The sequence below is a fragment of the Ailuropoda melanoleuca genome, chromosome 2 (assembly GCF_002007445.2).
Source record: "Ailuropoda melanoleuca isolate Jingjing chromosome 2, ASM200744v2, whole genome shotgun sequence".
In the NCBI taxonomy this organism is placed as follows: Eukaryota; Metazoa; Chordata; class Mammalia; order Carnivora; family Ursidae; genus Ailuropoda; species Ailuropoda melanoleuca.
This window is the reverse complement of record NC_048219.1, coordinates 56,721,439-56,738,483: the sequence shown is the minus strand read 5'-3', so window position 1 is coordinate 56,738,483 and position 17,045 is coordinate 56,721,439. Positions and strand designations below refer to the sequence as shown.

General features: G+C 33.2%; 1 protein-coding gene across 2 annotated transcripts in view; it reads left to right on the top strand.

The window, feature by feature from the left end:
* COL24A1 (collagen type XXIV alpha 1 chain) overlaps positions 1-17,045 on the top strand; it is a 380,233-nt gene that overhangs the window by 162,431 nt on the left and 200,757 nt on the right. For both annotated transcript variants that reach the window (XM_034653815.1, XM_034653814.1), the window contains exons 23-25: positions 7,328-7,381; positions 9,044-9,088; positions 13,765-13,818. In XM_034653815.1, coding sequence (XP_034509706.1) covers positions 7,328-7,381; positions 9,044-9,088; positions 13,765-13,818 — 153 coding nt within the window. The remainder of the gene's footprint in view (positions 1-7,327; positions 7,382-9,043; positions 9,089-13,764; positions 13,819-17,045) is intronic.

Genomic DNA, 17,045 nt, shown 5'->3' with positions numbered 1-17,045 from the left:
ATAATGCTGCATTGAACATGGAAATGCAGTTATCTCTTTGAGCTTCTACTTTCAATTATTTTGGATACATACCCAGAAGTGGGATGGCTGGATCATATGTTAGTTCTGTTTTTAATTTTTGAAGGGTCTCCACACAGTTTTCCATAGTTGGCTGCACTGTTGTGAGTTCCTGCCAACAGTGCCTAAGAGTTCTAATTTCTTTACATCCTCTCAACATTTATTTTCTGTTTGTTTGTTTGTTTATAATACTCATTCTCACAGGTATGAGGTGATATCTCTTTGTGGCTTTGATCTGCATTTCCCTAATGATTAGTCATGTTGAACATTTTTACATACACTTGGTCATTTTTATGTTTTATTTGGAGAAATTTCTGTTAAAGTCCTTTGGCCATTATTTTAATTGGGTTATTTGGTTTTTGCTATTGGGTTGGAGGAGTTCCTTATATATTTTAGATATTAAACACTTACTAGATTTATGGCTCACACATATTTTCTCCCATTCTGTAAACTGCCTTTTCACTATGTTGTTTTCTTTCTGTGCAGAAGTATTTACTAGTCTTTTTCTGCTTTTGTTGCCTTTGCTCTTGTGTGAAATCCAAAAAATCATTCCAAGACCAGTGTAATGGAGCTTTCTGTCTATGTTTTCTTCTAGGACTTTTATGGTTTCAGGTCTTATATTTAAGTCTTTAACCTGTTTTTTTAGTTGATTCATGTGTCTGGTGTAAGAGAAGAGTCCAATTTACATATCCAGCTTTCCTAACACCATTTGTGGAAGAGACTATCTTTTTCCCATTGTATAGTCTTAGCATTCTTGTTAAAAACTATTTGATCATATATGTGTGGTTTTATTTCTGAGTACTCTGTTCTGTTTCGTTGGCCTATATATCTGTCTTTATAGTGGTACCAAAGTGTTTTATTATAACATTTTAATATATTTTGAAGTCAAGAAATGTGAGACCTCCAGCATTCTTCTTTCTCAAGATTGTTTCGGCTATTCAGGGTCCTTTTGGTTCCTTATGAGTAATAGAATTACTTTTTCTATATTTGCCATTGAGCTCTTGCGAGAGATTGCCTTGAGTCTGTAGATTGCTTTTGGTAGTATGAGTGTTTTGACAGTATTAAGTCTTCCAGTCCATGAACATGATATATCTTTACACTATTTGTGTCACCTATAATTTCTGTCAGCAATGTTTTGTAATTTTCAGTGTATAAGTCTTTCACCTTGGTTAAGTGTATTCCTAAGTATTTTATTATTTGTGATGGTATGGTAAATGGGCTTGTTTTCTTAATTTCCTTTTCAGTGTTGTCAATATATACAAATGCAACTGATTTTTGTATGTTGATTTTGTATTCTGCAACTTTGTTGAATTCATTTATTAGTTCTAAACAATATGTTGGTAACAGCTTTAGGATTTCTACATATAAGATGATGTCATCTGTGAACAGAAATTTTACTTTTTCTTTCCTTCATGGATGCATTTTTTTTCTTTCTTGATTAATTGCTGTATCTAGGACTTCTAATACTATTTTGGGTAGAAGTGGTGGGGATGAGCATTCTTGCCTTGTTCCTAATCTTAGAGGAAAGATTTCAGTTTTCCACTGTTGAGTATAATATAAGCTGTGGGCTTTCCATATATGACCTTTATTAGGTTGAGGTAATTTCCTCCTATTTTTAGTTTGTTGAATATTTTACCATAAAAGAAGAGTACTAAATTTTGTCGAATGCTTTTTCTGCATCTATTGACATGATTATGTTATTTTTATCTTTTATTCTGTTAATGTGGTGTATCACATTTGTTGATTTTCATGTATAAACCATTCTCATATCCCAGGGATGAATCCCATTTGGTTACGGTGTATGATCCTTCAATGTGCTGTCAGATTCATTTTGCTAGTATTTTTTTGAGGATTTTTGCACCAATATTCATCAGAGAATTTGGCATATAATTTTCTTTTCTTGTAATATCTTGTCTGGCTTTGGTATCAGAGTAATGCTGGCCTCATAAAATGTGTTTGGATGTGTTCCCTACTCTTCAGCTTTTTTGAAAGAGTTTGAAAAGGACTTACATTAATTCTTTTTTTTTTTTTTTTAATGTTTGGTAGAATTCCCCTGTGAAGTCATTGGGTTGTATGCTTTTCCTGGCTGGGAGGTTTTTTATTATTGATTCAATCTCCTTATTAGTTAGAGATCTGAGGGATTTTGTATTTCTTCATGATTCAGTTTTGGTAGGATATATGTTTCTAGGAGTTTTATCTGCGTTTTCTAGGTTATCCAAAATGTTGGTGTACAATTGTTCATATTAGTATCTTATGATCCTCTTTCATTTTTTATTTTATTTAAGTCTAGTCTTTTTGTTAGTCTAGCTAAATGTTTGTCAATTTTGTTGATTTTTTTAAATGACCTTTAGTTTTGTTGATTTTTTCTATTGTTTTCCTATTCTCTATTCACTTATTTCTGCTCTAATTTTTATTATTTCCTTTTATCTCTTAACTTTGGTCTTAGTTTGTTCTTTTTCTAGTTTCCTGAGTCTCATTTGAGATCGTTCTTCTTTTTTAATTCAGGTGTTTATGATTTTAAAATTCCCTCTTAGTACTGCTTTTATGCATCCCATAAATTGAGGTATATTGTGTTCTCATTCCTATTTGTCCCAAGATATTTTCTGATTTCCCTTTTGATTTCTTCTTTGACCCATTGGTTCTTCAGGAGTGTGTTGTTTAGTTTCTTCTATCTGTGACTTTTCCAGTTTTCCTTCTGCTGTTGATTTCTAGTTTCATTTCATTAAGGTCAGAAAGGATAGTTGGTATAATTTCAATTGAATTATATGTGTTAAGACTTGTTTTGTGGCTTAAAATGTGATCTATGTGATCTGTGCTGGCAAATGTTCCATATGTGCTTGAAAGAAAGTGTATTCTGCTTTGAGTGGAATGTTCTTTATATGTTTATTAGGTCCATTTGATTTTTAGTGTTGTTCAAGTCTTATGTTCCTAGAAGATTTATTGATCTTCTGTCTGGTTGTTCTATCAATTATTGAAAATAAGGCATGGGAATCTCTTGCATTTATTCTGTTTCTCTCTCATTCCTTCTGTTCTGTCAATAATTGCTTCATGTATTTGGGTATCTGATATTGGGTGCTTATTTATTTATAATTGTTATGTCTTCCTGGCAAATTGACCCTTTGTCATTAGTTAATGTTCTTCTTTGTCTCTTTTGACAGTTTTTTACTTAGTCTTTTTTTTTTTTTATGTAAGTATAGCCACACCTGCTTTCTTTTGGTTATCATTTGCATTAGATGTCTTTTTCCATGTTTCACTTTCATCTGACATATGTCATTAAATTCAAAGTGTGTCTCTTGTAGATATCATATAGTTGGATCTTTTTTAAAATCCATTCAGCCACACTAAGTCTTTTGAATGCAGACTTTAATTCATTTACAGTTAAAGTAATTACCAATAGGAAAGACTTACTATTGCCATTTTGTTAACTGCAATTGTTTTGTCTTACAGCTTCTTTGTTCCTCTTCTCCTCTCTTGCTGTCTTCAGGTGTGTTTCGTTGAATTTTTATGGTGACATGCTTTGATTCCTTTCTTGTTTTCTTTTGTGTATCTTTCATAGATACTTTCTTTGTGGTTACAGTGGGGCTTGATTAAAGCCTCTTATAGTTATAACAACCTATTTTAAGCTGATAACAACTTAACTCCAGTTATATACAAAAAATCTACTCTTTTACTCTATGGAAGATTTTGAGAGGAGTGAAATGATGAAAGATGTTTGAAGAATATCAGTAGCAAATTATAAATATGAATATGGTGAATATATAAGGTAGATGAGTGCAATTTCAGTTCAAAGACTGTTGCAAACACTAATCAATGCGCAGTGCATAAGGAAAATGAAACTAATATTTATTGCATCCCTGTTATATTCAAGGTACCCTTTTCTTTATTGTAACAACCTTATGATAATGATGGTAACATGATTCTATAGATAAGGAAACTCAGGTTATAGCCCTAGGAATCTTCAGAGCTGGAATTCAAGTCCTGACTTGACTTCAGATTCTGTATATTTCAAATTAAAAACATAATTTGTGTATTTAACATAACAAATATGAAATATGTGCACAGTTTAAACAATGATGATAAAACAAACTGTATTAACATTAAGAAATAGACCATTATAAGTTTCTTGAGTATCCCTCACTAATCACATCTGTCTCTTCCCTTCTTCCATTTATAGATAACCCCTCTCTTGTTTTTGCCATACTTTTACCATCTCTGTATACACTCTCACAATGTTTGTTATTTTGCTTGTTTGGAAATTCATATAGATGGAATCATACTACATAAATTCTTCAATGACCTTTTCCCTGTATTCTAGGTTGATGTATATAATTACAGTTTATTTATTTTTACTGCTAAATCGTAACCTACCATGTAGATATAATTGTTTAATCGATACAACTGTTGATAGACATTTACGGCCTTCTTTCTTTCTTGAGGTCAGTTTTCACAAATCTTCCACATGTGCTTATAAAGAATTTGTAAACTCCAACTTGGGGATTCAGTGTTCTACATATGGCCATTAGATTAAGTGATTTTGCTATTTCAGTCTTCTCTATTTCTACTGGTTTTTATCCACTGGATCTATTAATTTCTGAGAGATGTGTTAAAATTTCCCTAATTTTAGATTTTTCAATTTATCTTTATTTATTAGTTTTTACTTCATGTATTTGGAATTTATTAGTTGCATAAAAATTGAGAACCTTTAATCTCTTTTAATCTCAGGCTTTTATCATTATTTAGTGACCCTCTTAACTCTAATAATCTGTTTTACCTTAAAATCTGTTATATCTTACATTAATGTGGTTATTTCAGGTATTTTTGGGCTGGTGAATCTCAAATATCTTTTTCTACTTTTTTGGACTTTAAATCTCCCCTTATTTTTGTTTTATGTGTGTTTCTTATAAAGAGCTTATAACTAGTTCTTTTTTTTTTAACTCAGCTTTTATAACTCTTTTAAGTTTGTAAATTGGTCTTGGAAGATAAAGGAAAAAGGGTTTATCTGAAATCATTTTTTGTTTCTTGGTCAGTGGTACCACTTGTGCAGAGTAAATAGCTGCAATGAGAGAATAGAGGAACCTGGTTTTCTTTGATCACTCAGCCCTCTCTTAGTTACACCCTGGATATGGAGCTGAGCCAGCTTCTTACACATACACAGAAATCTAGAATTGTATATTCATCAATAGCTTTTGAACCCCAGAAGTTGTTAATAAGTTTGTGGTGTCTGCTTATTTTATGCTATAAGTTTTTATTAGCCTATCATAATTCAACACAGAATTATTAGCAAACGTTAAAAAATTTCTGACCCTCCCAGAAAAGATTTTGCTCTTTCATGTAAGTTCCCATTATACTTTGCTTCTGCTTGTACTTCTCTGACAACTCTTGTTTACTAATTTTTATTTTTTAAAGTGTCATCACCCTTAAGAAATTATGAATTCATTGAGAATAGGAACTGTGTTTTGTCTTTGCATACTCAGGGCCAAATGTTGTGCTGTATATTGGACCTAATGCATAGTAGAAAATTAATAAATGTTGGATGAAAAAATGAATGAACAATGAATTAAGTAAGTAAGGATTAGCTGTCCTGTGATGGAATGGAAATATCAGAGCATTCTGATTCCATACTTTACATCAGTCTGAATATTTCAAACCTATCACTTAGAGATCTAGAAGAGTATTTTTGGATATTTAAGAGTTAGAAATCATTTTATCAGTCAGAATTCTTTTAGTTATAAGTAACGAAAACACAATATAAATGTGATTCTATAAATATGAGAAAAGTTTAGGAATTCAAACAACTAAATCCAGGACCACAAACAATATCATTAGAATCCAATTACTCCTGCTCTTTTCATTTGTTAATTTATGGATTTCATTCTCAGCCTCTCCCCACTTCATGGTTTCCCACTCTTTAGGTTTACATCATCCTTAATTTGGACTGTAGTCCAAAATTTCCTTTAGTTAGATTGAGTTGGGTTTCTGGCTCATTACTGAACCAATCACTGTTTCTAGGGCTTAGAATATGCTGACCGACTTAGGTACATGTCAACCCTCAAATTTAGTCAGGGGTAGACTCACCTCTCCTCAATCATGTGGGCTGAATGAGGAGAAAGTGTTTCCCTAAGTAAAATTAGGATGCTTTTGTGAATGTATGTTGGATTTGCATCAAACAACATACACCCGTTTCAATAATCTAATCCATCTCTTCCAATAAAAAAATAAGATAGCTGCGCAAAAATGTTATTGCCTAAAGTCATACAGTTTCTTAAATGGTGCTATATTATAGACTGTTAAATTGACCAAGAGTTTTTCATTTTTTGTTTATATTAGAACATAGCAATGATAGAGTAAGGTATAATATGAAGACAAGATTCTTGTGCAGTTTATCACCCTGCTGCATTTTGGAACTAAAGATTAATCCCACCTGGATAGATTCACTATTTGGCATAGATATTTACTACACTTAAAAATTAGATTAAAATATTTTAATGGTTATAGAATCACTAAAAGCAATAATGCAAAAGGTAGTTTTTAAAAGAGATTTAACTTAAAACTTTGCTGACACATTGTATAGTTAGGGGAACAGAACTGAGTAAGAAAAATGTCACCATGTTAAATAGATACTGTAGGATGTTTTCTGAAGTAGGAAGATTTTTTTAAGTTACTTTAATGAATTTTTATTCAGAGAGCATTTGATTTTTAACAACATTGATTTTGATTTTGATTAACAAAAGGGTTTTTTTAATCGTGAAATTCCTAATCACATTAAGATTGTTACTTTCTTTTGCAAATTGCCCTCTTTTTACCAGCTTGTATTTAGAAGGGAAATAAGCTGAGGAACATGTAGTGCAACTAATGTGTTCTGGATTCTGCTAGTCTCTTAACAGATATTAAAATAGCGCATATCGCTTACATCTGTCTTTAGACTTTGTGGATACTCTGTTATGTATTTATTGTACTATTATCAAATTAACAATTGTACTCATTGCTTTAAATTTAGAAGTACTTTTTCTGAGTATCTGGTTGAAGAGTAACATACTGAGCAGATTATTTGAACACCAACATACTTTAAAAAAATAAGCTTATCCGACATTTCCCATTTTTTTGGACATCCTGTAGTTTTCTGCTCACCTACCCTCTGACCTCATTTTAATAACTTAATAATGGGAAAGGAATGGTATCAAATTGTATTGGCCATCTCCAGATTAATGCTGGTTGAAAAATATTAATTGAGCTACAGTTTTTATTATTTGTGCTTACGTTGCTTTTATAGGGACTCCTTGGAAATAGGGGACCTCCTGGACCTCCTGGTCTGAAAGGACTTCAGGTATGGGAAGAAATAAATATCCAGTCAGTAATTGTTTTAGTTCAAATTTTCCCTTTTTATTTTTTGTTTAAAGGAAAACATTGCTTTAGTGTGGGCAGTTTTTGCCATAGAGGATTTCAGGTTACCGTTTTATATATTGGCAGTTATGGAATAGAATTTGGAATAATTTTCAGTGTTGTGAATTGATTAAGTAATTTATGTCAGTGATCTCCATGGAATATCTGAAGAATATGAGCTAGAATCTCACTCGTATGTACTAGAATATATATTTACTATTTATCTGTTTTATATTTGTGACCTAGTAAATTTTATTTTAATTGAATTGTGAATTGAGCAAAATGCTTGTTTATCAAATAAATAAAATAGAATACATGATGCTAAATAGGTCTATGGATGCTATTCAGATATGGTAATCAACTTTTTATTTAAAGATGAAAAGTCAGTATGCTTTAGAAAATTTGTCAATAAATGTAATAAAAATATTACTTTTCAATTTTCTTAGAGGATAATATATAAAAATTCTTTTTTTTATGTTTCTGTATTATCTATCCACTCATACCTATTTTGATCCTTAGAAGAATGCACGAGATTTTGTATTTTTATGACACTATAACTGGTTTCACCCAAAGAATATTGGACCTATAAGTTAGTCAAGAAAAAGCTCTAGACATTAACTCCATTCAGTAGGATCCAATATACCTTTGTATCTTTAAGACTGAAAACAGAACTAAGACTCAAAACCATATTTATTGAATAAGTGAAGTATTAAAATGTGCCAAGAGCAAACATGTTCTGTACCAATAACTTTTTAATATACCAATGTGTGTTGATTTCCAACTATTAAGAATTTAATTGAGTTCCTCTCTGTGTGGGAGAGATATTGAACCCAAGAAAGTAAAGTTTATCCTTAATTTATGATTTCAGTGATTTCTAATCTTTGTTGTGGTTTTGATGTGCATTTTCCTGATGATTAAGAATGCTGAGCATCTTTTCATATGTCTGTTGGCCATCTGTGTGTCATCTTTGGGAAAATATCTATTCAGGTCCTCATTTTTAATTGGATTATTTGGGCTTTTGGTGTTAAGTTGTATATATTCTTCATATGTTTTAGATATTAACCCCCTTTCAGATATCCTGATTTTGTAATAGAAACCCTAATCATTTTCACTCTTATTCATTCTCAACTTTCTATATATAATTTTTATCATCTACCAATTTAAAAACAGTCAAATAGTGCATGTCCCCTTTAGGGTAGATGTGGGGTTGTCACTCAAAATATTAAAACGCTATGGGATGGCACAATAAAATACAAGAAAGTTGGGGCGCCTGAGTGGGAAGGTAGGGTAGGTTAAGCATCTGACTTGGGCTGAAGTTATGATCTCAGGATCCTGAGATCCAGCCCCACTTCCAGCTCCCCACTCAGCAGGGAGTCTGATTTTCCCTCTGCCCCTCCTCCCTATCCCGCCACTCTTGCTTGGTCTCTCTCTCTCTCTCTCTCAAATAAATAAAATCTTTTTTAAAAATAAAATACAAGAAAGTCACAGCTTTATTTTCATCACATCTCAGTGGGTTCCAGATTTCAGAATAAATAGAATAAGGGTTTACCTTTTTAAATACTTATTTCAGCCCATGATATATTCTGATTTTTTTTTCTTTTTTAAGGGAGAAGAAGGACCAATTGGACCCTTTGGAGAACTGGGACCAAGAGTAGGTATCATATAAATACTTTTCAAAAAGTGCCTCTCTTAAAATAACTGTTATGTGAATATCTTTTAATAGCACCAAATTATAAGTTATAATAAAGGACAATAAACACTATAACCATACAATCCCTCCAAATAATATAGGCCTATAACTGGAATTTCCCAGCAATATTTTAAATGATATGCCTACTACACATATTTGCTTTTCCTTCATTAGTTTTATGGTCTTTGTAATTTGTGCTAATTAAAAAGTTTCTCAAAATGTAATAGAAAGCTAAATACCTTAGCCGTTTTAGTGATATTATGGGATTTTCTGTTTTCTAAGTGTTCCAGTAAAATTATGGAAACTAAATAAGATGTATTTTCTGTAAACTTTTTCTTCAGATAATATTTTGTGGTAAGATATGAATTACCTGTTTTCAAGTTCTGAAAATGAGTTCTTTAAGAATTTGGGCATGCATGACCAAAGCTTACATTATTATGAAATAATTAAAGTGTGTGTATCACATTTATTTTAAGAAACGTCATTATACTCACATGAAATATATTTCATTCTTTTTTCTTGAGAACATCATAACATGCAGGTTCTTAAAACATTTTTACATTTGAGGAGACAATAAATCTTTCTTTTTCACCTTTACCTTACTAGCACATATACGAAACTATCCCACTGAAAAAAAGAATAATTTTTATTTCATTTTTTGTGAAGTGACTTATATAACAGAAAGGCTGTTGTTATTTGCTGCAACATGGACAGCACTGGAGGAGATAATGCTAAGTGAAATAAGTCAAGCAGAGAAAGACAATTATCATATGATTTCTCTCATCTATGGAACATAAGAACTAGGATGATCGGTAGGGGAAGAAAGGGATAAAGAAAGGGGGGGTAATCAGAAGGGGGAATGAAACATGAGAGACTATGGACTATGAGAAACAAACTGAAGACTTCAGAGGGGAGGGGGTTGGGGGAATGGGATAGACTGGTGATGGGTAGTAAGGAGGGCACGTATTGCATGGTGCACTGGGTGTTATACGCAACTAATGAAGCATCGAACTTTGCATTGGAATCCGGGGATGTACTGTATGGTGACTAACATAATATAATAATAAAAAAAAAAAAAAGAAAGGCTGTTGTTATTTGAGCCCAATATAATTGATGTCATTTGAAATTTACTTCTCTAGAAAACAGGAGAACCATGTTTGCCTCTTATCAACTCAGTCTTAATATGTATAACTATTGTTGCTACTATTTGTTGAAGATCAATATAAGCCCAGTATTGCTCTAAGTATGTCAAATGAATCATCTCTAATCCTGAAAACAACCCTACAGGATATTGCCCACATTTTTAGAATATTAGTCTAAGGCCTTATTATTACATGCTCAAGATAAACCTAATATGGCAGAACTTAAACAGGACCAGAAGTAATGACTCCAGCACTGATGCCCTGAATTTCTTGACTTCAGAGAGATTTTAAATGTGCTGATACAGATTCCAGAGAGATTCCTTTCATGATGTAGATATGATGTATAACTATTTCTTAATCTACTGTAATGCTTGAGTGAGTATCACATTACTAGAATTGAAAGAAATATTCTCACAAAGGCTTTTTTCCAATACAATGGAATAAAGTGTATTATTTTAAAATTTTCTGTAAATATCATAGACAAATCTAATAATTTAGGCTCTTAATTACATTTCTTCTCCTATCTCTGATTAGAGAGCAATTGATATTTAACAATAGTAGGATGATTTTTTATAATTTGCTTTACTCTGCACTTGGTAGAAAGCCACTAGACAATTCTAAGCAAGGCAGAGGTAAAAATTAGATCAACTTTTTTGATAGAAGTCCTAAATATAATTTTTAAGTTGCTAAAGTTTTTATATGTAGTCAAAATACAATAAAAGCTGGAGGATTGTTTTGTTTTGTTTTAAGAAGGAAAAATAAGAGTATTTGTTAATGGATAGGAATAATAAAATCCAAGTCTGTAATACCTGATAGGTATTATAAGTTAGTAGTCTATGTAACAATTGCCCCCCCCACTTTTTTTACTCTTAGTTTTGAATTTGTCACACACATTGATTGAGGCATAGTGATCTCCTTAGTCAAATTTTGTATAATCAGATATCAGTTGTTTGATACTAGAAACCACATACTATGGATTGATCTACCCAATATCTAGGATTTTGACTTCCACTCCTTCAGAGATCCAATTCTCTACTCTCTATGTACTACCTTCTATAGTCATAGCCTTTACCTTGTCATTGCCAGTAATAGCAGCTTCTCCTTATTTTCAGTTTCAAACTTCTCATTCCCCAACCATAATCTCCTTTCTTTCTAGTCATTCTCTCTTGTAACCAATCCAACAGTTCCAGAAGGAATTTTAATCCATTGATCCTATTGCCTTTCCATTATTCCTGTTTTCATCGGAGACCTCACATCCCTCCTCATCATGCTTAAAACACTAAATTATCCCTTTGATTGCATTCTGAATTCTATTCCCATACCCATTTGCTTTTCTTTTTTTTTCTTTTTAAGATTTTATTTATTTATTTGAGAGAGAGAGTGCATGCACAAGGTTGGGAGGGGCACAGGGAGAAGCAGACTCCCTGCTGAGCAGGGAGCCTGATGTGGGACTCCATCCCAGGACCTGAGATCATGACCTGAGCCGAAAGGCAGATGCTTAACCCCTCAAGGGCCCCCCATACTCATTTAATTTTAATTTTCTAATTATTATTTTACACTTTCTTCTCAACTCCACTCATTTCTCTCTAATTTTCATTCTTAGCCCATTACTTTGCATCCTAGTTCCCTGAAGAGATTGAAGTATTCAGAGAACTTCTATACGTTTCCACTATTGCTTCTATCTACCTCTCTATACCATTTACTTGGCCTTCCCTCCTGTTTTTGTGGATGAACAGGCCATTTTTCTAGCTAAGGTCAAAACTTCCACTTGTTTACTACATATCTTATCCTTTTGCCTACTGAAGAACATTGACCCAACTATTTCCCACTTTCACCTGCATCATAATTTCGTTCTCTCTAATGGATCAATCCTATCAGCAAAGAAAGATGCTATTATTTCTTCCAGCTTAAAAACCATAAAACAAAACATATTGATCCCAGGTTTTCTTCCAGGTGTTACCTTTTTCTCCTTACCTTTTCAGTAAAAAATTCTCAGAAGTATTGCCTATACATGTTCTTTATAGTTTTTCTCCTCACCCTATCTGCTGAAACCATTCTTGTCCCCACCACTCCAAAACAAATGATCTTATGAAGGTCATCAGTGACTTCCATGTTGCTAAATTCAATGGCCATTTGACAAGATTACACCCTCCTCCTAGAAGCATTTTTTTCACTTACATGATCTTCTTCCTAACTGTTGGGCAGGAAATTTGCATATTTTCCTCATTTCTTCAAATTCCAAAATTTTGTAAATCCACAAAACCCAGGGCTTTGTTTGTGGACTTAATCTCTTTTCTATTTACACTCACTCCTAGATGTGTTGGTCCAGTCTTATGGCTTTAAATACCATCAGAATGCTGGTGATTGCCCAAAGCATATGTTCAGATCAGAATTTTCTACTCTGAATCTCTGGACATGTAAGACTACCACAAGATCTCTCTACTTTAAATTTCTAACAAGACTATAAAACTGCAGGGTCCACAACTGAGCTCCCAATTTACCCTCCAAATCTTTCTTCTTAGAGTCTTCCTCGTTTCATTTAGTCTCTTACTCAGATTAAAATCTTGAGTTTATTCTTGATTCTTCTCTTTCTCTTACATTCTACACTTGACCTGTCAGCAAATCTTGTAAGCTCTACCTTCAAATTAGATACAGTTTTACTCACAACCTTCTCTGTTACCACCCTGGTCTATGCCACGGTCATCTTTCACTTGAATTATTTCAGTCCTCTTTGGACTGCCTGCTTCCACACTTGCATCAAAGTGATCCTGTTAAAACATAGATAATGACACTAATTTTCTCAAAGCTTTTCTAAGTCTTCCTGCCTCATTCAGAGTAAAAAGCAATGCCCTAATTGTAACCCTCCAGGCCCTATATGACCTGGCTTCTCATTCCCCATTCCTTTCTTTGACCTAATCTTTTTACTAATCTCCTTTCTTACTCTGCACCAGCTTCATTGACTCTTCATGGTTTCTTCAACATACCAGTCACATTCTTGCCTCAGGGCCTTTGCACATGTTCTTTTCCTGTGCTTGGAATATTCTTTCTTCAGATAGCCATATAACTTGTCCCTTTTAAGTCTCTACTCAACTGCCATCTTCTCAGTGAGGTCTTCCTTGGCAATCTTAACAAAAATTTGAACAAAACTCCCACAACAGTTTATATCTCCCTTCCTATGTCCGTCACATTTACCACTACCTAACATACTATATATTTTACTTATTTTATTAAATGGTATCATCCTTATTAGAATGTAAGCTCTATGAAGGCAGGTATGCTTAGCGTGTTCCTCAATCCCCAACCCCTAGAACTGTGCAGGGCACATAGTAGACAGTTTAAGACTGTAGAATAGATACTAATGGGTATGCTAAAATACATTTAGCAAGTGATTTTGAAGTGTTTCATCTCATAGAATGGTCTGAATTTCATAAATGTTTGGAAATTTCCAAAAATGAAAATGATTAAATGTATCTCTTTTTTTCTGTTCTCTTCTAGGGAAAACCAGGTCAAAAGGGTTTTGCAGGTGAACCAGGACCAGAAGGCTTAAAGGTGAAGTAGCTGACTTATTAGGAATTATAAAATATAGTTTTCAAAAAGATAAAATTATGACTTTCATAAAAATATAATGAACATCTAAGATTTTTTTTCAACTTATTAATAAGGGAGCCAGTGATATGTTAAAACTGGCTCAAATAGCATTTTGAAAAGTTACATATCTTTATATCTATATTTACATCTATAAATATCTATAACTGTGACTGTATTTATATCTATATCTTTATTTGAATAGATATGCAGTTTAATAAAGAATTGTTAAATTTGTGGTGAGATATAGGAGAATAAACCACAATTTGGGGGGCTGTCCATTTCGCTGGACAGAAATCTACAAGTTAATATAATTTCACTAAATACACACACACACACAATTTGTTATATAGATATTATATATGTATATCTTCACCAAGTCTGGGTCCTTTAAGCAATTGTACAGTGATTCTAAGTACATTCTCTAGAAAATCACTAGGTGGACTTCACCACTTTATGTCATCGAAAGAATGTGGCACCTACTTTTTTGCCTTGTTTCCAAGTTTTGTGTGACTTTTTAACACCAACAAATATAAGTGAATGCATTGGTTTTATATGTGCAACATTAAGGTCTAAAGGAAACTAGCTTATAAGAATTAGTGATATATGCAAATTTAAAACTTAAGGAAAAATTGAAAAGCTTTACAGCATTGTAGCTAAATTTCTTAAAGTTAGAAGTCACCGTTTATATTAAACTATTTTTGTGATATTAGAATCTAAGAAAAAGATGAACAATATTTTTTGAGATCAATTAATAAAGAAAAACGAGCTAAAATATTTTCTAATGTGTCAGCCTCTCTGTAGCTGCAGTTATTCTGGGGGAATATGTGTACCTGACTCTCAAGTTATACACATGATAACGTGTATTGGAGACATAGTAACATGGAAATGGAAACATGGACTTGGAAACATGATATTTATAAGCAGAAGGCTTAATTCTCCTTGACTGAGATTAGTCACTGTACTGCCAGATAGCTCTAAAAAAATCCACCTGTGAGCTACATGTAGTCAAACAGGCAAGAAACTGAATCTTAGTCCTAGTGACATCCTGCCTCCTTGCTAGAATCATTCTAGCATTTAGGTGGCTCTTTGTAACCCAGGAGATGAAGGAGTTCTTTAATGTTCGGCTCCTTGTATTTATCTTGGTGTGTCATATTCACTAGAACCTGGCATTCCCTTGGGGGAACCTGGCATTCCTGGGGGGAGCACTTGGGAGTTGGTTAAGGGTCACACCACCTTTTACAGAACCCTAGGATCTCTGTTCTCTTCCTAGGCCTGGGGAAATATTCCTCTCTCTCTTGTTGCCCTCAAAGACCAACTCACCTCCTTCCTTCAGGCTCTCTGAAAAGTAAAGCAGGAGTGCAGGTAATCTGCAAGCAACTTCTGCTTTCTGCCTGTTAACACAGAACTCCCCTAAGACTATGAAGCACAAAACAGTCCATCTCGCTTGGAATTTGAAAGGGGTATTGGGTAAGGAGGGGGAAATACAAGAAAATTAATAATCTATATATTATTCTGCCACAGATTTTCTAAAAAAGCTATCTACTGAATTGTCAGTCAAAAACTAGGATTTACAGACTACTACAATGCTTCATTCTTTACTGTATATCTAAGTACATACAAGAATTGAAACGAAAATTTGTGTAGTCTTTAAAAGTTCATTTCAAATTGATTACTCATATGAATATTAGGTTTCAGTGTTTAAAATCAGCACTGTTCAATAGAATATATAATATGAATCACAGATGTGAGCCACAGTAAAAAAAAATGAAAAGAGACAAATGAGATTAATTTTAGTAATATATTTTATTTAACCCAAAATATGAAAATATTATTTCAATGTGTGATCAATATTAAAATTATTAATGAAATATTTTATATTCTTTTTTGCTACAAAGTCTTTGAAATCTAGTGTGGATTTTATACTTACATCACATTTCAGTTCACACCAGCTAATTTCAAATGCTCAGTAGCTATTTATATTAGTGGCTACAATAATTGTTCAGTGCAGCTTAACATTTTACTACTCTACCCTACGATATAGTTACTAATTTTTAAATAGCGATTGATGGTTTAATTTCCTATTGCTATAAATAAAACATATATTCTTGTCAGATTAACTATACATGGTACCCTAAACTTAATCTTCTACCTTTCGTTTGTCTATGTCTTTGTTCAGCATTCACTCACCCCATTCCTCAACACCAAAAAGGGACCTTTATCATAACCAGTGAAATATCACCTATTCTTCAGAGCCCAACTCAAATATAGTTTCCTAATCCATTACTTGAAATCATTGATGTTTGGATTTTCAAAAGGTAATATGGTGAATATACTACATTTTATTTAACACCGCAGCAGGCTATGGGACAGCACACCATAATTAGAAACACTAACATTTCTGCGGTGAAATATAAGGGTGTTCAGATTAACTAAAACAAACAAGACTATAAATAGCCTCACTCAGGTCAGATAAAGCGTTGCTGCCAAATAAATTCAGGTTAGGTTAAGTTTGCTACCAAACAAGTTTTGAAAAACTTTGCGTTTTCAGAGTGTTAGGGACTACGGACTGTGGTTAAGGTTACCAGCATACGTTACTTCCCCAGGGAGCCGGCAGGCACTCTGCTCTGCTCCGCATTCTGAGGTCTTTTGTCCTGGATCAAATAGAGCATTCCTATGGGCAAAGGCTTTATTTTTTTTTTTTTTTAAGATTTATTTATTTATTAGACAGAGAGAGACAGCCAGCGAGAGAGGGAACACAGCAGGGGGAGTGGGAGAGGAAGAAGCAGGCTCCCAGTGGAGAAGCCTGATGTGGGGCTCGATCCCAGAACAGAACGCCGGGATCACGCCCTGAGCCGAAGGCAGAAGCTTAACGACTGCGCCACCCAGGCGCCCCCCCCCCCAAAGGCTTTATTTTATTTTTATTCTTCTTAATACCTTCCACAGTTCCTACTGCCCTGCCTTTAAAAAATTTTATTTGCAAAAATGTTTTAAAAGTGATTAAAAGTCATGAATAGAAGAATATAACTTAAGAAAATAGTAGGAAGAAGACTGTTTCACAGAAATAGTATAAGAGTTTTGAATAACTGAGGTTTTCTTTGCCTTTTTTTAAAGAATTTGACTAATAACATTAAATGAAAATGGAAGCAATGTCACGAGTGATCTTGTTTGAAAAATAATCATTTTTACAG